This window comes from Anomaloglossus baeobatrachus, chromosome 3, assembly GCF_048569485.1.
Source record: "Anomaloglossus baeobatrachus isolate aAnoBae1 chromosome 3, aAnoBae1.hap1, whole genome shotgun sequence".
NCBI classification, from domain to species: Eukaryota; Metazoa; Chordata; class Amphibia; order Anura; family Aromobatidae; genus Anomaloglossus; species Anomaloglossus baeobatrachus.
Genome location: NC_134355.1, coordinates 290,476,298 through 290,499,100, shown reverse-complemented (window position 1 = coordinate 290,499,100; position 22,803 = coordinate 290,476,298). Strand labels below are relative to the sequence as shown.

Sequence of the window (22,803 nt, the reverse complement as noted above, 5' to 3'; positions counted from 1 at the left end):
CTTGCAAAAGTATTCGGCACCCTTGAATTTTTCAGCCTTTTCCCACATGTCAGTCTTGAAACATAAAGATAAAAAAAATTTAATTTTATGGTGAAGAATCAACAAGTGGGACACAATTGTGAAGGTGAACAATATTTATTGCTTATTTGAAACTTTTATAAAAAATAATAAACTGAAAATTGGGGCGTGCAATATTATTTGGCCCCTTTAAGTTAATATTTTGTAGTGCCACCTTTTGCTGTGATTACACCTGCAAGTCGCTTGGGGTATGTCTCTATCAGTTTTGCACATCGAGAGACTGAAATTCTTGCCCATTCTTCCTTTGTAAACAGCTGGAGCTGAGTGAGGTTGGATGGAGAGCGTTTGTGAACAGCAGTTTTCAGCTCTTTCCACAGATTCTTGATTGGATTCAGGTCTGGACTTTGACTTGGCTATTCTAACACCTGGATACGTTTATATGTGAACCATTTCATTGTAGATTTTGCTTTATGTTTTAGATCATTGTCTTGTTGGAAGACAAATCTCAGTTCCAGTCTCAGGTCTTTTGCAGACTCCAACAGGTTTTCTACAAGAATGGTCCTGTATTTGGCTCCATCCATCTTCCCATCAATTTTTGGCTCCATCCATCTTCCCTGTCCCTGCTGAAGAAAAGCAGGCCCAAACCATGATGCTGCCACCACCATGTTTGACAGTGTGGATGGTGTGTTCAGGGTGATGAGTCGGCTTTTACGCCAAACATATCGCTTGGCATTGTGCCCAAAAAGTTTGATTTTGGTTTCATCTGACTAGAGCACCTTCTTCCACATGTTTGGTGTGTCTCCCAGGTGGCTTTTGTCAAACTTTAAATGACACTTTTTATGGATATCTTTGAGAAATGGTTTTCTTTTTGCCACTCTTCCATAAAGGCCAGATTTATGCAGTGTACGGCTGATTGTTGTCCTATGGACAGACTCTCCCACCTCAGCTGTACATTAGAGATGAACCACCCCCCTAGTGTTCGAGTTCGGTTCGGTTCGTCAAACGGTGTGTGTACTCGTCGAATGTTCGATGAACTTTCGACGAACACCTTCGAATACCATTGAAAACAATGGCAGGCAAACATAAACACATATAAACACCTAGAAAACATTTTCTAAGGTGTCCAAAAGGTGACAAACAACTCACAAGACAACACAAATACATGGAAAAATGACAAGTACATATACTCATGCTGAAAGAAAAGAGCTGGACCAGTAAAAGGAGGAGAAACACTGAGCGCGTTACCATCGCAACCTGGACGCGCTCAGGTTTAATCAGCAGAGCGAAGTACAGAAGTCACCACTCAGTGTTTATGTTTGCTGAACCAGCGTGTGCGGCTCCCCAGGATGTGATGTCACTGGAGGAGGCTGTGCTGTCTCTATGGCGACGCGGCATCTGATGACGAGATACTTCCGGTCCCGGTGTACTCTGGGAGTGCACGTCATCGGACTTTTTGGTGCTTCTGCGCATGCGCCGGTATATAAATGGGAGCTAGTTTCCGGACGCCCGGCGTGGCACCTTTTGAATTTGTACCTTGATATGTGGACACTTGTGGTGAGTTACTCGCTTAAGGGACATTATGATGGGCCTAATCAATATGCTGATTTGGGCTTCTTCCACCTTTGATTTTTTGTTTACAGTGTCACTGGGCATGACAATACTGCAAGATAAGTGATGAATGGACAGTACCCAGTAATCTTCACCTGAACTCCCCTGATGATTGTTCCCCATGAAACGCGTTGGGAGTGTGTGTTTCTCAACAGTATGGAGGTGATTTCTTCATGGCATTCCTGAGGGATCTAAAATAGCTGGTTGACAGCTTCCCCAAAAAGCCATGATGTACATCTAGTCGCCCTTCTTTTCTCTACAGGACTGGGTAAGATTGTTCCATCACGGGACGTATTATATTTTATACCCTGATCCTCTGTGCATGATCAGCATCTGGTTCCCTCTTATAGGGGATTTAACTATGCCATGTGAGTCTGATCTGTACTGCCAGCATTTGTAGCACACTCTTGTCCCCCCCCCCTTTTCCTCGCTTGAGGTTGGACTACTGCACTAGGGGTAGTGGGTGTAAGTGTGTTTTATTATTGTCAAACATCCTCTAGGCACCTATCTGGTTGTTCCTGGATTTTTCCTGGTTTATATGATACTACTGTGATAGGGACCTATGAATGGTGGTTTGACTTGGGCTATATCTGATGCCCTTTTTGCAGAGCATGAGTAATATCATCGCTTTACTGGTTTTAATCATTTTGAGCATCTGCTCTTTTATTTGGTACTTATTAAAAGTTATGTTTTAGGTCTTTTTTGTGTTCAGACCATTGTTTGCTCCTTTTGGATCCAGCTATTTACTCTTGTGGATACTGTGGGTCCCCCTGGTATTTTGCTAATTGAATACTGTCAGCACACACCCAGCAGCACTGAAGACTCGTTCCGAGAGAACGCTGGCTGCGGGACATGACAAGATCTCCAAGGCGTAAGTGGTGAGCTCAGGCCATTTTTCCAGATTGGAAGCCCAAAATGAGCAAGGCTCCAGTTGCAGAGTCATGGCATCGATATTCACTTGGACATACTCCTGTATCATCCTCTTCAGGCGTTGACTATGTGTCAGACTTCTTGTGTCTTGTGGCCTTGCAAAGGATGGTCTAAAAAATTCATGAAACAATTCCATAAAACTGCTGTTACCACCAAATACAGTATTTCTGGTACGGTTTGAGTGATGATGACTCGACAGTCCCATGGTTGTCAAGTTAGAACTGTGAGATTCACTCTGTGCACCACTGGTGTTTAGTGGAAAAGCCGAGCTAAGATTGCGTAACAGCTTCTGCTGATACTCCTGCATACATGCGTCCCTTTCACTGGCAGGAATTATTTCACCAAATTTTGACTTGTACCGGGGATCTACCAGTGTGGCAACCCACTAGTCAGCATTACTTCTAATTCTGACAATCCGAGGGTCATGTTGTAGGTAGTGCAGCAAGAAAGCGCTCATGTGTCTTGCACATCCAGGAGGAACAAGTCCTTGCTGTGTTGATGGCGGCGAGGTGAGAATCATGCTTCCTTCCTCTGCCCTCTCCCACCAAGCTCGCACAACAGAAATGTGATCAAGGTCTCCCTCATCTGCTGAGTCTTCCATGCCCATTGCCAGTTCGTCCTCCATTTCTTCCTGGGCTTCTGTACCTTCCTCAACAGTTTGGCTGCTATCATCGCCCTTGTTAATCCCTCTCCCCCACCATCCCATGCCTGCCGCCTTGGTGCTGCTGACTGTCTGGACCTTGTAGATGTTGGTATCCCTTCCGCATATGAATCCTCCTGTACTTCCTCCCTTTCCTCTTGTCCCACCACCTGACTCCGAATAATGTTTAGCGTGTGCTCCAGCATGTAAATGACTGGAATTGTCATGCTGATAATGGCATTGTCAGCGTTAAACATTTTCGTCGCCATGTCGAAACTGTGCAGAAGGGTGCATAGGTCCCTAATCTTAGACCACTCTAGTAACGTGATCTGCCCCACCTCTGCATCTCGTTGGCCCAGGCTATATGTCATAACGTATTGCACCAGGGCTCAGCGATGCTGCCACAGTCGCTGCAACATGTGGAGAGTCGAATTCCAGCCTGTCGGCACATTGCATTTCAGGCGATGAGCCGGCAGGCCGAAAGACTTCTGGAGCGATGCAAGTCGATCAGCTGCGGCATGTGAATGGCGGAAGTGAGCACATAGTGACCGTGCCCTGTGCAGAAGCCTATCTAGGATAGTGGGTTAAAAATTGCTGGACAACAAGGTTCAACACGTGAGCCATACAAGGCACATGTGTCATATTGCCCCGGCGAAGGGCCGTACCCAGGTTTGCAGCATTGTCGCACACGGGCTTCCCTGGCTGCAGGTTGAGTGGAAACAACCATTGACGAAACTCGGTCTCCTGAGCTGACCACAACTGGTCAGCTATGTGACTCACATTTCCCAGACATTTCAACTTAAAAACCGCCTGATGCCATTGAGCTCTGCTGCCAGCATAGTAAGGAGGTGTGCGGGATTCCTTGTGCGCAGTTACAACGCGGGTGGCCAGACCAGACAGGCTTTGGGCGGAGGTGGAGGACCCAGACGATGTGGAAGAGGCAGAAGCAGTGGATGTACTTCTCCATACAGAGGATTGACGCACAACTCGTCGGGACGGCAAGACTTGTACAGCAGACCCTTCTCCATCTCTCACCATAGTTACCCAGTGCCCAGTCAGTGACATGTAATGCTGCTGTCCATGCTTACTGGTCCAAGTATCTGTAGTGAAATGCACCCTGTCACACACAGAGTTTCTCAAGGAACCGGTGATGTGTGTGACATGCTGGTGTAGCGCAGGCACACCTTTCTTGGAGAAGGAGTGGTGACTGGGCATCTGGTACTGGGGCACTACGACGGACATAAGGTCTCAAACTTCCTGTGTGTCCACCAGGCGGAAAGGCAGCATTTCTGTAGCCAACAGCTTGCAGATGGTGAAAGTAAACCTCTTAGCTTTGTCATGGCTAGGAGGAAATGGTCTTTTACTTGTCCACATCTGAGGGACCGGTGGCTGGCTGCTGTGCTGAGACGGCGTTGAGTAGGGTGTCCCTGGAAAACTGCTGGTCTGTGAGGAAAGTGTAGGCGGAGACATACTGTTGCCTTCATCCAGAGGTGGTGCTCTCGATGTCTGAGAGAGCTCTACACAAGCAGCTGTTTCCACTTCCAAAACAACTGACGACCTGCCAATCACACTGCCTGTTGCGGGTAAAAAGGTGGAAAGTCTGCGTCCAAAAGCATGTGTGACTGCTGTCCCCACAGTCACAGGGGATGAAGAGCACACGGATGCACTTGAAGGGGCAGACGGTGGATGGCCCACTCCGCTAGGCCGCATTATAGCACAGTGAGCTTCCCACTGAGACTTATGCTTCTTAACCATGTGACGGTTTATGGACGAACTAATCAAACTAGTGAGTTTTTGGCCTCTACTGAGAGATTGTTGACAAATCTTACAGATGACATGAGTTGGGAGATCCTTTGCAATGTCAAAAAAGAACCAGGCTAGGCAAGGCTTAGAGCCCATGCAACCTGCAGAGCCACCCCGACTTGTGCTCAGAGGCATAGTTGTGGCTGAGGATGCAGTTGTTGACGTGCTTTCAGTACTCCGTCTGTGTCTGGGAAGGCGCAAGCTAACCTCGTCATCAGTCGCATCCTCTTCCACCTCCTCTGCTGACCTCATCTAGTGTCTGACTGTGGGTTGACAGTAAGTGGGATCTATAATTTCATCATCACCCTGTGTGTTTGCACTCCCCTCGTCCTCAGAGCCAACCTCTTCCTGCCCTGACCGAGTAGTTAAGTTGTCATTCCAATCAGGTATCTAAGTCTCATCATCATCAGCATGTTCCTCATTGTCTCCACCAAGAGGAGTTACAGTTTGGGAATGAGGGTCTACATTATGCTCAGAACCTTCTTCAGCTGGGCCTGAATCTGACTCACAAAGCTTCTGGGCATCAGTGCGGATCATTTCCTTGTCATGACTCACTGTAGCTTTGGAGCAGACCTCTGATTCCCAGGCTGTAGTGTTACTGAAAAGCTCTGCAGGCTCAACCATCTCTGTTACATACCCATACTCTGCAGGGCGGGTGGAGACTTGAGAGCTGGTAGAAAGCAAGTGCGATTGGGGTGACAACTCAGAGGACTGGAGTCTTTAGGATGTTGAAGTTGAGGTGGAGGAGAGGCCACTTGATGGAGCACTTGAGATCCATTCAAGCATTTGCTGTTTTTTTGCCTCATCTACCTTTGGTAGCAATGGTCGTTTCCGTAACAAAGGGATCATATCTGATTGTCCATGGAAAGTAGTAGACCTCTTACTTTTGCTGGAAGGTGGTCTTTTTTCAGCAGAAGTTACTGTTGCTTTACCACCTACCCCACGGACACAAACTTTTTTTCCCTTTCCAACATGCTTGTTCCCCTTTCCACCAGCATCTGTCCTTTTGCCACTCATTTTGTTTGTGAACAAATTGGACACTGTTTGTTGCACTTAAAATTGCGTATTAGAAATAAAGAGGTGGTGTAAAATGCAGAAGTGGTGTAGCTTTCTTGTCAGCATTGGAACGTCACTGACTATCTCAGACAATGATACTTTGCCCCAAGGAATTGCCTGCACTTTTTGCACATAAAATTGCGTAGCAGAAATGGTGAGGTGGTGTAGAATGCAGAGGTGGTGTAGCTTTCTTGTCAGCAGAGGAATGTCACTGACTATCCCAGACAATGATACTATGCCCCAAAGAATTGCCTGCACTTTTTGCAGTTAAAATTGCGTATCAGAAAGGGAGATGTGGTGTACAATGCAGAGGTGGTGTAGCTTTCTTGTCAGCAGAGGAACGTCACTGAGTATCCAAGACAATTATACTATGCCCCAAGGAATTGCCTGAACTGATTTAGACAGATGCTGTGAAAAACCCTTGCACAGCGATGGCACAGACCTGCCTAGCAAAAATGGCTATGAACTGCTCTAATCTAGCCCTGAAAAGGGCTGAAATTACAGGTAGTCCCTAATCCCTAAACCGATGTGTAGATTGCACTTTTTAAGTGTATAGCGCCCACAGCAGCAGCAGGAGCAGTGACTGTCACACACCCGCAGTACTGAGATAATGGCGGCGATGGGGGAAATGGCCGGGTCTTATAGAGCAAGGACATGTGACATGCACAGCCAATGAAACATGTCCTTGCTTATCTGGCAAAAATCCACTTTGCTGTGTGTGTGCCTGTGATTGGCTGACAGCCTGGTCCACCCCACTGTATGCGCGGTTAGGGAAAAAAAATGGCGATCGCCATTCTTTCAGCACTCAGCAGCACTGATCTAAACCCCGTCCCCCCCGCACACTATACGCTTACTTTTGATAATATCATTAGTAACAGTGACTGACAGTATTACAGTGAAAAGCCAGCTAGTAACCAGCTACGCTTTTGGTGATTGAACCGTTATCAAACGGTAACTCGAATGGTCGAACGTGAAGCAAATCGTTCGAGTTCGTCGAACGACTCGAACACCGCCCAAAACAACTCGAATTTGAAATTGGCAAACGGTTCGCTTTGAACATCGCTCATCTCTACTGTAGATCTCTGCAGTTCATCCAGAGTGATCATGGGCCTCTTGGCTGCATCTCTGATCAGTCTTCTCCTTGTTTGAGATGAAATTTTTTAGGGACGGCCGGTCTTGGTAGATTTACACTGGTATGATACTCCTTCCATTTCCTTCCATTTCAATATGATCGCTTGCACAGTGCTCCTTGGGATGTTTAAAGTTGTCTAACCAAATCCAACTTTAAATTTCTCCACAACAGTATCATGAACCTGCCTGTTGTGTCTTTTGCCTTGGTCTTCATGATGCTATCTGCGCTTTAGGCATGAAACACACATCCGTGAAAATACATGCACGTGTGTTATGTCCGTTTTTTCGGGTCCGTGTCCCGTTTTTGTGTCCGTTTTTATGGTCCGTGTGGCATCTGTGTTAACTGCGTATGCTAGCCATGTGTGCGTGTGGAATGGCCGCGTGTGCGTGTGAAACTTAACTGACGTGTGTGTTGTCCGTGTGAAATGTCCGTGTGTGATGTAAAATGTAGTTGCTACATGTCGGCTGACAGCAGACAGCGACGCGCGCTGAGAATGAACTCGGGTGAACTTCACCCGACTTCATTGTCATCCCGCGGCCCTGTCTGTGTCGCATCCTGATTAGCGGTCACCTGTGCAGGACTCAGCGTGATTAGCGCTGCCGTCACTCAGGCTACCCGTGGCCAGCTGGATCCTCCCCCCGTGACCGCAACTCACCTGTGACTTCATCGCTGTCACTTGGGCGACCTGCTGTCACAGGTGGAGGATCCAGCGGTGGCCGCGAGTAACCTGAGTGACAGCTCAGCTGATCGCGCGGCTCACCTCAGTTGCTGTGTGGAGGTGACAGGAGCGTCGGTGTTCTTCTGCAGCTCTTGTCACCTTCATGTAGCAGAAATGGAAGCGACGCGGGACCTCCATGGATTACGCCGGACATGGATGGGTATTTGGGGCATAATAAATTGGTGAACGCGGGTTTTTTGTAGTGTTTATTATTTCAAATAAAGGATTTTTTCACTGTGTATGTTTATTTACTATAACTTATAGATTAATCATTGGGGGTATCTCATAGATGCCTGACATGATTAATCTAGGACTTATTGGCAGCTATGGGCTGCCAATAACTCCTTATTTACCCGATTGCCAACACACCGGTGCAAATCGGGAAGAGCCGGGTAGAGTCCCAGAACTGTCGCATCTATTGTATGCGGCAATTCCGGGTGGCTGTTGGCTTATATTGTTAGGCTGGGGGGTTCCCCATAACATGGAGCTCCCAATCCTGAGAATACCAGCCTTCAGCCGTGTGACTATACCCTGGCTGGAATCAAAATGGGGGGGACCGCACGTCGTTTTTTTTTTAATTGTTTATTTTTTTACTGCACAGTATAGACCTGCCCACCGGCGGCTGTGATTGGTTGCAGTGAGACAGCTGTCACTCAGCGTGGGGGTGTGTCTCACTGCAACAAATCATAGGCGCCGGTGGGCGGGGAAAACAGGGAATACGAGATTGAATAATGAGCGGCCGGCTTTTTCAAAATAGTAAAAGCCGCCGGAGTTTATTGAACAGCCGTGCAGCGCCGCGCCAATGATCGGGGGGAACGGTGAGTATGAGAGAGGGGGGAGACTGACTGAGACTGTGAGAGAGGGACAGAAAGACAGAGAGACCGACCGACGGACTGAGGGAGATTGACCGACATAGATAGAAAAAAAAAGAATAGCCGACATCACTACAAAAAAGCACAAAACGTACACGGAGCATACATGACATGCATCCATGTCATGTTATTGTGCGCACATACCCATTGACTTTCATGGGGTCCATGTGTGCGTGTTCCGTGCTGAAAATGGACATGCTTCCGTGCAAAACGGAAACACATACGGATCACGGACACACGGACCTTATGGAATCACGCACGTGTGACCTCAATGATAGATTAACATTGGTGCATGTTTGTCTGTGTCTCCGGTACATACAGAAACAGGACAAACACGCACGTGTTTAACGGATGTGTGTTTCAGGCCTTTGGCGGGCTTTGCACATTGCGACATCGCAAGCTGATGCTGTGATGTCGCACGCGATAGTCCCCGCCCCCGTCGCAGGTACGATATCTTGTGATAGCTGGCGTAGCGAAAATTATCGCTACACCAGCTTCACATGCACTCACCTGCCCTGCGACCGTTGCTCTGACCGGTGACCCGCCTCCTTCCTAAGGGGGCGGGTCGTGCGGCGTCATAGCGACGTCACACGGCAGGCGGCCAATAGCGGCGGAGATGAGCAGGATGTAAATATCCCGCCCACCTCCTTCCTTCCATATAGCCGCCAGCGGCAGGTAAGGAGATGTTCCTCGCTCCTGCGGCTTTACACTCAGCAATGTGTGCTGCCGCAGGAACGAGGAACAGCATCGTACCTGTCGTGGCAGCGTAATTATGAAAAAGTCAGAGCCTGCACCGATGATACGATAACGACGCTTTTGCACTCGTTAATCGTATCATCTAGGATTTACACACAACGATGTCGAAAGTGACGCCGGATGTCGCACGTGCGATGTTGCAACGTGCAAAGCCGCCCTTACAGAGCACTGAGACTATCACAGAGCAGGTGCATTTATACGGAGACTAGATTACACACAGGTGCCTTATATTTATCATCATCAGTCATTTAGGACAACATTGAGATCCTCAATGAACTTCTGGAGTGAGTTTGCTGCACTGAAAGTAAAGGGGATGAATAATTTTGCATGCCCCAATTTTCAGTTTATTATTTTTTACAAAAGTTTAAAATAAGCAATACATTTCAGTCAACTTCACAATTGTGTCCCATTTGTTGATTCTTCACCATAACATTAACATTTTTATCTTTATGTTTGAAGCCTGAAATGTAGGAAAAGGTTGAAAAATTCAAGAGGGCCGAATACTTTCGCAACGTATTGTATATATTTTCCTTTCTTGAAGAGGTGATTCACATAGAGGAGTTTATTTTATCATGTTATCAGTTCAGACACTGTACCAGAATCCATCATGTGACATTAGAAAGTAATGTAGTGCTGATAATATACCGCATCAAATGACTATGATTGTACGATACCTGGGAAGTCAGGTGGAAACTCTGCTGCAGGCAGCCTGCTGTATTCATTGTAAGTTGCTATGACTTTCTTGACTTTTATCTCAGTGATCTTGATAATATCTCCAGTTGAAAGGGAGCATTCATTTCCAGAGAGTTCATAATGGGAACCTAGATAATTACAAGTGCAATAAAGTCAAGTTTAATGTTAAAAATCTACTTAAATAAGAGTCCTTTCTAATTATCTGCAGCTAGATTACAACAGTTTCAATATTACGGAGTTGTAACCTTAGCAAATTGAGTAATAACCACATAAATGTATATATATATATATATATATATATATATACATATCATCATCATGAATTTGTTCCAGAAAATAAAGTATTTCTTCCAGAAAATTGCTGCAATTACACGTTTTTTTTATACACAAGTATTTTTTCCTTTGTGTGTATTAGAACAGCACAAAAAAAGAAGCCAGAGGAAATTGGACATTACCTTACTCAAAACTGGTCCAGACAAAATTGTTGGCACCCTTAACCTAATATTTGGTTGCACACCCTTTGGACGAAATAACAGCAATCAATCGCTTCCTATAAACATAAACAAATTTCTTACAGTGCTCTACTGGAATTTCTAAAAAACAGCTCCAGGTCTCTCATTTAAGGCTGTATCCGCACTTTGCGTTTTCACCTGCTTTTCTGCTGCGTTTTGAACTGCAGCGTTTTCATGCCAAAAGGCATGCGTTTTGATTTTCCTGCAAAGTCTGAGGGAAAAGTGGATTTCTTCTGCGCACTTTGCAGTTCAAAACGCTACGTTTAATTTGCATAATTTTGGGCAAAAACTCAGCGTTCAAAGAAGCAGCATGTCAATTGTTTTTGCCATTTGGGCTGCGTTTTGCTAACATTGAAGTCAATGAGAAGTTGTAAAAAGCAGCCATCAAAATTCCAGCGTTTTACCTCATTTTTAGCTGTAGAATCAATGCATTTTGGACTACATAAACGCATGCTTTTCTGACATCAAAATAATGAAATGATATGTGCCTTTACACACACACATAGTCCGACAATTAAATTAATGAAAAATATTAATTTATTGGAATTATAGCGATAAATAGTATAAAACCGCTATAATTATATTAAATATAACTATTTTCGTTATGATTTACATAATTATAATTTTTTCATTTTTTTTCCCGTTTTTTCATAGTGTTTGTATGTCAAAACTTTATTTAGTAGTGTCTTTGTAATACTTGAAGCAATGGAAACGCAGGTAAAAAGCGCTAAAAACGCGGCTAAAATGCGGTAAAAACGCACGCGTATTTACCGCAATTTTGTGGTCAAAAGCAACTTTGGCAAAAGCAATTTCTGCCAGAGGATGCGTTTAGAACTGCAACGACGATGCAAAGTGCGGACACAGCCTTAGAAGGGTGCCTTTTGCCAACAGAAATTTTAAGATCTCTCCACAGGTGTTCAATGAGATTTAGATCCAGACTCATTGCTGCCACTTCAGAACTCTCCTGTTCTTTGTTTCCATCCATTTCTGTGAGCTTCTTGAAGTATGTTAGGGGTCATTGTCCTGCTGAAAGGCCCATGACCTAGGACACAAACTAAGCTTTCTGACATTGGACACTACATTGAGACCAAAAATCCTTTGGTAATCTTCAAACTTTATGATGGCTTACATATATTCAAGACACCTAGTGCCAGAGTCAGCAAAACAACCTCAAAACATCTTTGAACCACCACCATATTTGCCTACAAGTTTAGATTTTTTATGTCTGTGTCAATGTTGACGTACAGTTCACGCTGATACTGAGAACCAGGGATGATTCAGCAAGTCAAAAAGCAAAGTTCGCCACCTGATATAATTAATTTAACACAAGATGAAGTACCCCTGCATCTGAGTATATTAAACATTGACAAATCCCCCGGGCCAGATGGCATTCATCCACGGATACTGAGGGAATTGAGCTCAGTTAATGACAGACCGCTCTATCTCATCTTCTTAGTCTCGCTTCTAACAGGGTTGATGTCTCAGGATTGGAGGATTGCTGATGTGGATCCGATATTTAAGAAAGGTAAGAGGGTGGATCCAGGCAATTGCCGTCCGGTAAGCCTGACCTCAGTAGTGTGCAAAGTTTTTGAGGGCATTTTAAGGCATGATATGCAAAAATATATTCCAGAAAATAATATAATAACTAGAGATGAGCCACCCCCCTAGTGTTCGAGTTTGGTTCGGTTTGCCTAACGGCAGGTGTGTTCGTCGAATGTTCGACGAACACCTTCGAACCCCATTGAAAACAATGGTAGGCAAACACAAACACATAGAAACACATAGAAAACACAAAAAAAGGTTTAGCTTACAAGCGTAGAAACCACAGGACAAATCAGGAGGTGCACGGATCGATCCAGATGAGCTAGTTCTGGTGTGAAGTACGTATACACAGAGTAAACTCCTTATATGGTGTCCAAAAGTGAAACTAGTCAGAAGTCCTTATAGGGCAAGGACATGTGACATACACAGCCAATGACACATGCCTTTGCTTGTGTGCAAAAAATGCACTTTGATGTGTGTGTGTGATTGGTTGACAGCCTGCACCGCCCCACTGTACGTGCGGTTAGGAAAAAAAAAATGAAGATCGCTATTATTTCAGGAACCCCCGCCCCCCCGCACACTATACACTGAATTTGGATATTATTATTAACATTGCGCACATTGCATAGTGTCCATGCGTATAATTCTGCAGAGATTTGGCAGCACATGTGAATGTATTGTGACTGCAGAATTCATGCAGAATGTATGCGTGCTGGATGCTTGCTCTGCCATTCAGCTCGGCTCCATGCCCGCTGACATCAGAAGGTACTTTCACACTTGCGTCCATGACAATGCGTTGTGTGATGCATGTGACGGATGCGTTGTAAATAGTGTGATATAAAAGCAACGGATTCCTGTGAAATAACGTGTTGCGTTAAACCGACAGAGAGAGAGAGCCCCCATCATCACCGCATAACCGGCACTACTGCACTCATCATCACCGCACACATGCATGCACTACCGCCCCCATCATCATCCCGCACACACCCCGGCACTACCGCACCCATCATCATCACTGCACACACCCAAGCACTACCGCCCCCATCATCATCCCCGCACACACGCAGGCACTACCTGAGTGAAGTCTCCAGTGACAGCGCGGCTCACTTCAGTTGCTGTGTGGAGCTAATACAGAATGGTCGAGTTCTACGGCACTCCCTGTCAGCTTCATGTGGCAGAGCTAAAAGCGTCGTGTGGAATACTTCGGACCTGGATGAGTGTTTGGGGATTAATAAAGGGGTAAATGAGGGGGTTTTTTTGTCTTTTATTCCAAATAAAGGATTTTTCATTGTGTGTGTTTATTTACTTTCACTTACAGGTTAATCATGGAAGGTATCTCGGGGAGACACCTGCCATGATTAACTTAGGACTTAGTGGCAGCTATAAGCTGCCATTTAACTCCTTATTACCCTGATTGCCACCGCACTAGGGCAATTCGGGATGAGCCCGGTAGAGTCCCGGGACTGTTGCATCTAATGGATGCGGCAATTCTGGGCGGCTGCTGGTTGATATTGTTAGGGTAGTGGGCTCCCCATAACGTGGTGCTCCCCATCCTGACAATACCAGCCTCCGGGCATGTGGCTTTATCTTGGCTGGTATCAAAATTGGGGGGGGAAAGACCGCAGGTTTTTTGTTTTTTTTTTAATTATTTATTTATTTTACTGCACGATATAGACCCGCCCACGGCGGCTGTGATTGGTTGCAGTGAGACAGCTGTCACTCAGTGTGGGGGCATGTCTGACTGCTACCAATCATGGGTGCTGGTGGGCGGGAAAAGCAGAGAATACCAGATTGAATAATGAGCGGCAGCCATTTTCAAAAGAGGAAAAGCCGCCGGAGCATTGTAACAACCATGCAGCTGATCGGTGAGTAAGAAAGAGAGAGGGATTGTGCTGGGGACACAGGACGCATGCAAATACGCAACATGCGCACATAGCCTTACTGTGAAAAGCCACGCTTTTGGTGATCGAACCGTTATCGAACATTAACTCGAACTGTCGAACGTGAAGCAAATTGTTCGAGTTCGTCGAACAACTCGAACATCGCCCAAAACAACTTGAATTTGAAATTGGCGAACGGTTCGATTCGAACATCGTTCATCTCTAATAATAACTGACAGACAGCATGGATTCATGAAAGATAAGTTGAGTCTAAACCAACATGTTGGGTTTCTATGAGGAGGTAAGGGCAAATTTGGATATTGGTAATGAAGCTGATGTGATTTATTTGGACTTTGCAAAGGCATTTTATACTGTACCACATAATAGCCTTATACTGAAGCTCCAGAACCAGGGACTAGGGTAAATTATATGCAAATCGGTAAGAAATTGCCTAAAAGATAGGAAACAAAAAGTAGTCATATATGGTACATTCTCTAAATGGGCTATAGTCAGCAGTGGGGTACCGCAGAGATCTGTGCTAGGACCGATGCTTTTTAATCTCTTTATTAATGACCTTGTGGATGGGATTGATAGTAAAGTGTCAGTCTTTGCTGATGACACAAAACTATGTAAAATATTAAAAACGGACCTTGATACTACAATATTACAAAACGATCTGGATAAGATATCAGAATGGGCAGACACTTGGCAAATGAGATTTAATGTTGATAAATTATTATTTATTATTATAGCGCCATTTATTCCATGGCGCTTTACAAGTGAAAAGAGTAGACATAAAAACAAGTACACCAATCATGAACATTACAAAAACAGACTGGTACAGGAGGAGAGAGGACCCTGCCCGCGAGGGCTCACAGTCCACAGGGAATTGGTGAGGGTACAAAAGGTGAGTGCAGAGGTGTAATGGACTGAGTGTTATTGTAGACTTGTTGGAAGAGGTGGGTCTTCAGGTTAATTTGGAAGCTTTCCACAGTAGGCGAGAGTCTGATATGCTGGGGTAGAGCATTGCAGAGTATAGGGGAGGTGCGGGAGAAATCTTGTATGCGATTGTGGGAAGAGGAGATAAGAGAGGAGTAGAGAAGGAGATCTTGTGAGGATCTGAGGTTGTGTGCAGGTAGGTACCGGGTGACTAGGTCACATATGTAAGGAGGAAACAGGTTGTGGATGGCTTTGTATGTTATGGTTAGTGTTTTGAACTGGAGTCTTTGGGCAATGGAAAGCCAGTGTAGGGATTGGCAGAGTGGCGAGGCCAGGGAATACCCTGTTTCCCCGAAAATAAGACAGTGTCTTATATTATTTTTTGCTCCCAAAGATGCGCTAGGTCTTATTTTCAGGAAATGTCTTATTTTTCCATGAAGAAGAATTCACATTAATTGTTGAACAAAAAAAAAATGAACATTTATTATATACTGTGCAGTAGTGGTCATCACAAACCAGCATAAACAGACATACTGTGAATACTATCAATAATTTCTTGTTACTAGCATTATTTCCATGTACAATGTGCCCTGGTGTTGTGTTTGGCGGGCATGCTTCCAAACAAACAGTTTGCTAGATCTTACTTTCGTGGGAGGCCTTATATTTAGCAATTCAGCAAAACCTCTACTAGGTCTTATTTTCAGGGGATGTCTTATTTTCAGGGATACAGGGTATCAAGGGGACAGGTGGATTAATCTGGCTACAGAGTTTAGGATAGATTGGAGGGGTGCAGTATTGTTGGAAGGGAGGCAACAGAGCAGGAGGTTGTAGTAGTCGAGGCAGGAGATGATGAGGGCATGCACCAATGTTTTTGATGATTCTTGGTTAAATAAAGCACGAATCTGGGAGATATTTTTGAGTTGTAGTCGGCATGAGGTAAAAAGGGCTTGGATGTGTGGCTGTAAAGATAGAGCAGAAACAAGGGTTACTCCGAGGCAACAAGCTTGTGAGACTTGGGAGAGAGAGCAGCCATCAACTTTGATGGATAGGTTTGTTGTATAGGTTGAGTGAGGAGGAGAATAGATGATGAATTCTGTTTTGTCCATGTTAAGCTTTAGGAATTGCGCAGAAAAGAAGGATGAAATAGCAGACAGACATTGTGGGATTTTGATTAGTAGGGAGGTGATGTCAGGTCCAGAGAGGTAGATCTGCGCATCATCAGCATAGAGATGATACTGAAAGCCGTGGGACTCTATGAGCTGTCCCAAGCCGAAGGTGTAGATGGAGAACAGCAGGGGTCCAAGAACTGAACCTTGGGGGACACTGACAGATAGAAGGCGAGATAAGGAGGGGGTGTGAGAATGAGATGCTGAAAGTTTGGTCAGTTAGGTATGAAGAGATCCAAGATATGGCCAAGTCTGTGATGTCCAGAGATGAGAGAATCTGTAAGAGGATGGAGTGGTCCACTGAGTCGAAGGCAGAGGACAGGTCCAGGAGGAGGAGGACAGAGTAGTGTCACTTGGCCTTCGCGGTTCGTAGGTCATTGGGCAGTTTCGGTAGAATGATGCGGTTGGAAGCCAGATTGTAACGGGTCAAAGAGAGAGCAGGAGGAGAGGTGGGAGGACAGTTCAAGATGGACATGCTATTCCAGTAGTTTTGAGGCCTAGGGGAGAAGTGATATGGGCCCGTAGCTAGACACAGAGGATCGGTCAAGGGAGGGCCTTTTGAGGATGGGTGTGATCGAAGCATATTTAAAGCATGAAGGGAATACACCAGCTGTTAATGATAGGTTGAAGAGATGGGTTAGGGTCAGGATGAGTACTGCAGTGATGTTGGGGATGTGATGCGATGGGAACGAGTCAACTGAACAGGTGGTGAGACGTGATCTTGAGAGTAGAGTGGAAAGATTATCTTCTGTCATGGTGGAGAAGCTGGATTTGGAGGAAGAGGGCTGAGTAGTTATGATGAGGGGCTATGGTGATTGTGGGCCAAAGCTTGCTCTGATGTTGTCAATCTTCTGCTTAAAGAAATAGGCAAAGTCTTTAGCTGAGATGAGAGGGAGGTGGCCCTGGAGGACGGAGGAGAGAATTGAAAGTATTGAATAGCTGTTTAGAGTTGTGAAACAGGGGGGAAATGAGAGATGAAAAGTAGGTTTATTTTGCAGCAGTGAATGTGGACTTGAAAGTGGTGAGGGACTCTTTATATGCAATTAAGTGCTCGGTGGAATGTGACCTCTTCCATCTTCGCTCAGCAATTCTGGAAGCCCCTCTCAGTTCTTTAGTTTGGTTCGTGTGCGAAGGTTGCCTGTTGATTGTACGAGTGTTGGTATGCGTGAGGGGGCGGCTGATTCGAGAGCTGCTGAGATTGTAGTGTTATATAAAGTGGCAGCACCATCTCCATCGTGCAAGGAAGGAATGTCTGTGAGAGGGAGAAAGGATTGAGAAAGTGAGTGTAAATCGAGGTGGTTGAGATTTTTGCGAGGGTGCGAAAGTTTGTGGAGGGGGGTTGTGTATTTGGAGAAGAGAGGGAAGAGAATGGGAATAGGTTGTGATCAGACAGGGGAGTTGGAGAGGTTAGAAAGGGAACAGAGATGAGTGAAGGTGAGGTCCAGCGTGTGGCCATCTTTGTGAGTAGCTGCAAAGGACCATTGGGTGAGGCCGAAGGAGGAAGTAAGTGTTAAAAATTTAGAGACAGATGAGTGGGAGATGTCGATGGAGATGTTGAAATTGCCCATGATGGTAGTGAGGATGTCAGTGGAAAGGAAATGTAGTAGTAAGGTGGTGAAATGGTCACAAAAGATGCTGGCTGACCCTGGAGGGCGGTAAATGATAGCCAGTTGAAGGGGGAGTAGATGCGAATGGAGTGCACCTTAAAAGATGGGAGAGTAACAGAGGGTGGCAGTGGAATTGGTGTAAAGCAGCATTTGTCAGACAGGAGCAAACCAACTCCTCCACTATGCTTGTTATTGGGGCGGGGGGTGTGAGAGAGATGGAGACCGCCATAAGAAAGTGCAGCAGGAGAGGCTGTGTCAGAAGGGGTGAGACAGGTTTCTGTGATGCCGAGGAAGTTTGTTGCAGTCAGAGAAAGAGTTCCATAAGACTCCTGTTGGAGAGACTAGGGGAGCGGGGGCTGGGTGAATGGGTATAAGGTTAGAAGAGTTGCAAAAATTTGTCATAGATCGTGGATGAGGGTTCGAAGTAACAATGGGAATGGGGTGAGGAGGGCCAGGATTAAGAGAGATTTCCCCAGAAGTAAGGAGAAGCAGAGATAGTGTTAGTAAGTGGGAGCAGGAAAGTCCATGAGGTGGCCATGTGTGTCTGGAGACACAGGGCGTAATGTGGAAAAACAGATCTGAAAAGGAGGTCAGATGGGTGGGGAGGATGGAGGGAGACATGACCAGGTCATTAGGGATCGGAAGGGTAAGTAAAAAATGAATTGTTATAGGGGTGAAAGTGAAGAGAAACACAATTATTGTTTACAGTCTATGTATCTGTACCGCCCCCGTGTCAGCAGCTGGAACTGCTTGGATCCGGATCCGCGGTGGCTCGAGGGGTATCCGGACCCAGGGATCGTGTGGCCACTCAAAATAAAAGGTGGGTAGTATTTACAGAGGACTGTATGGTTAAAGTTTGTGACGCCACCCACGGTGTGTGGTAAGGTGGGGTACCACCACTGCCGTTGGGAGCACCCGGTGGCGATAGGATGGCAGCTAGGTGTTTAACCCCTCTGTGAGTAGGGGGAATGCCCCGAGGCTCGGTGATGGTAGCGAAGGGATACCGTTGGGGAGGTAAGGGTCACTGCGTACTCAGTCCAATAACGCTGACATCGACAACTTGTAAACCAAAATTCTGAGCACCGCTGCAGCAGGAAGGGAGCATGCCTGGATCCTGTGCCCGATGGTGTTGCTTGTTAGCCCGTGACCTTTTCCTTGACACCTTTCTACTGATTGGCCCCTGTAGTGTAGAACTAGTCAGGAGCCGCTCACCCGTATGGCTAACGGAGTTTGCTTGCTCTCAGGGTTCACGCTTGGGATTTTCTGGACTGTATATTGTGAAAGTCCTATCCCCCTCGTTGCGCTAGTACCCCTATTTTGGAGCGGGTGGAGAACGAATCTTGAAGGCTCCGTCCTCCTCGGGTAAATTACCAGGACGCTTAAAGCTACTTTCCAGCGTAGGGTCCACGTACCCCGTCATGCCCTGGCCCCTGCCCAGAGATGGCACAAGGCCGCTGGCAGTCCTTCCCGGCAGTTCCGTGCCCCTTGTCACGATCCCCTGCGACCGGAGTTACAGCTCCTACCAGGCCCAGACCAACGTCTGCCACCTAGTATTCTCAAGGAGCCCTGCTCCCAACCTCCTCCAACGCTACACCTCTCTCAACTGACTGCTCCTGACCCTCCCTAACCAACTCCCAATGTGGGTGGCCCTATTCCCTTCAGGCTACCCATTGGTGTGTCTGGTGGGTGTGGTGCAGAGTGTTTCTAGGATTTTGATTAGCTTGTTCTTAGCAATACCAAAAGCCAGGGACCCGCAACCAAGGAAGATGTGGATACCGTGAAGAAGGACAGCTTGCACAATACCCTGTGACGACCTGATAGGCCAGGTTATCACATATCCAGTTACCTTTCAGGTACAATTCTGGTCAAATTCATTTCATCATACTTATATGGTGCATACTTGTTTTGCTGCAGAATAAAGTCTTAAGCAGACATAGGGAAACAATTTATACACATACAAGTGCAATCAGCTGTGAAGGGGAGGGATCATAACTTATCTAGATCACTCAAATCAAAGCTGAGCCCAGATGTGAGATACCATAGCCAGAGTAAACAAGGGAGTCATAAAGAAATTGAGGGAGATAAATGTAAAGTATGCACCTATGAAGGAGTAATCCTGTAGCTGCATATACATTAAATGGAAGTAAACTCAGGACTACAGAACAGGAGAAAGACTTGGGGATTCTCATTACAAATAAGCTGAGCAGCAGCACTCAATGTCAAGCAGCAGCTGCTAAAGCAAACAAGATTTTAGGGTGTATAAAGAGAGAGATTAGATCCCGGGATCCCAATGTATTGTTACCCCTCTATAAATCACTTGTAAGGCCACATCTAGAATATGGGATCCAGTTTTGTGCTCCCCATTTTAAAAAAGGACAGTCAGAAGTTAGAGTCAGTTAAAAGGCAGGCAACTAGACTACTACAAGGAATGGAAAGTTGAAAAAGTTATATATGTTTAGCTTAGAAAAAAGACATCTCAGAGAAGATCTCGTTTATATGTATAAATACATGTGTGGTCAATTTAAAGGACTGGCACATGACTTATTCCTTCCAAAGACAATACCAAGGACCATGGGCATTCCCTGCGAGTGGAAGAAAAGCGATTCAAGCAGCTAAATAGGAAAGGGTTCTTTACAGTTAGAGCAGTCAGACTGTGGCAGGGCCTACCGCAAGAGGTAGTAATGGCAGACAATAAAACAGCTTTTAAAATAAAGGCTGGATGATTTCCTCAGTGCACACAACATTGTCGGTTATAAATGACTTGATGACAAAATATATAATTGGTGGAGGGAGGTTGAACTAGATGGACCTTAGGTCTTTTTTCAACCTTTGTAACGATGTAACTGATTTAGCCTGACACTGCAGGACAGCTTAAATTTTTTTTGGAACTTGATTGGGGCTACTTATCCACCATCCAGATTATCCATGTCCATGTTGCAATCTTTTATCACTTTTTTCCTGCCATCCATGTCCAAATAGAGATTAACTACAGTTCCATGGGTTGAAACTTCTTGATTATGTTGCGCAACATGGACAAAGAAACATCAAGATCTCTGGATATGGAATTGTAACTTTGAAAGCTTACTGTCGCACACAAAGATACACAAATGTAAAGATTGTGTCAACTCCTCCCCTTTTTATCTGGTTTAAGGTGTCATTTTCATATTACTCCCACCTGTTACTTGCCATAGGTGAGTTTGATCACTTATGACATGCTTGAAACATAGTTGTTTACCCAAAATTTTGGAAAGGTGGCAACAATTTTGAATTTTGTGTGAAATTAAGTCCAATTTTCTTTCTTTTCCTTGTTTTGTTGTGTGTTGTTCCAATACACAGAAAGGAAATAAACATGTGTATAACAAAACATGTGTAATTGCAATAATGCAACTGCATTGTTACTGTTTTGCTCCTAAAAATCTAAATTTTTAATTTTTATTACTTTGTTAGTATTTTTGCAAATTCACCTTTGGCTTTCAATACTGCATGAATCCTACTTTGATAAAATGTAAAGCAGTTAGTTTGCAGCTTGTCTAAAGGACACTTTACACATTGTGATATCGGTACCGATATTACTAGTGTGGGTACCCGCCCTCATCGGTTGTGCAACATGGAAAAATCGCTGCCCGTGGCGCACAACATCGCCCAGACCCGTCACACTACTTACCTGCCCTGCGACGTCGCCTTGACCGGCAAAACGTCTCCTTTCTAAGGGGGCGGTTCATTCAGCGTCACAGCGACGTCACAGCTGCGTCACTGAACCGCCGCCCAATAAAAGCAGAGGGGCGGAGATGAGCGGGACGTAACATCCTGGCCACCTTCTTCCTTCCGCATTCCGGGCGGGAGGCAGGTAAGGAGAGGTTCCTCGTTCCTGCGGTGTCACACGTACCGATGTGTGCTGCCGCAGGAACGAGGAACAACTTCGTTACTGCTTGCAGCAACGATATTAGAGAATGGACCCCCCATGTCACCGATGAGCGATTTTGCACATTTTTGCAACGAAGCAAAATCGCTCATAGGTGTCACACGCAACGGCATCGCTAAAGCAACCGGATGTGCATCACAAATTCCGGGACCCCCAACGAGATCACTTGAGCGATGTTGCAGCGTGTAAAGCAGCCTTAACAGTGTTAATTAGTTGTGTCCTCTAAATAACTCATCACACAGCCATTAATGTCTAAACTGCTAGCAAAAAGTGAGTACACCCTCCTAAGTGAAAATGGCCAGATTGTGCCCAGAATGTCATTATTTTCAAGCACTGCCTCTCTTGGGCATGGAGTTCACTAGAGCATCACAGGTTGCTACTGGAATGCCCTTTGTCTCCTGCATGATGACATCACAGAGCTAGTGGATGTTAGAGATGTTCCACCTTTTGCTTGAGGATGCTCCACAGATACTTAATAGGGTAGAGGTCTGTAGACTCATTGGCCAGTCCAGCATCTTTACCATCAGTTTCTTTAGCAAGGCAGTGGTTATGTTTGGAGCTGTGTTTTGGAGTAATAATCATATTTGAATACTTCTCCAGTTTCTGAATGGAGGGGATCATGCTCTGCTTCAATATGCCACAGTACATGTTGGCATTCATGGGTTCTTCAATGAACTATAGCAACCCACAGTCAGCAGCACTCATGCAGATAAAAACTATTACACTCCCACCACCATGCTTGACTGTAGGCGAGACACACTTGTCTTTGTTCTCCTCACCAAATAAGTTTATTTTGGTCTTATCAGACCACAGGATGTGGTTCCAGTAATATATGTTCTTAAGGTGGTGTCACACACAGCGACGGCGACAACGACGTCACTGCTACGTCACCATTTTCTGTGAATGTAGCAGCGACGTCCCATTGCTGTCACTGTGTGTGACATCCAGCAACGAGCTGGCCCCTGCTGTGAGGTCGGATCGTTGCTGAATGTCCTGCTTCATTTTTTGC

The 22,803-nt window shown here is 45.5% G+C and overlaps 1 protein-coding gene across 1 annotated transcript in view; it reads right to left on the bottom strand.

Moving 5' to 3' along the window:
* THEMIS (thymocyte selection associated) overlaps positions 1–22,803 on the bottom strand; it is a 154,632-nt gene that overhangs the window by 104,145 nt on the left and 27,684 nt on the right. Inside the window, exon 2 of the mRNA XM_075338277.1 lies at positions 10,208–10,354. Coding sequence (XP_075194392.1) covers positions 10,208–10,354 — 147 coding nt within the window. The remainder of the gene's footprint in view (positions 1–10,207; positions 10,355–22,803) is intronic.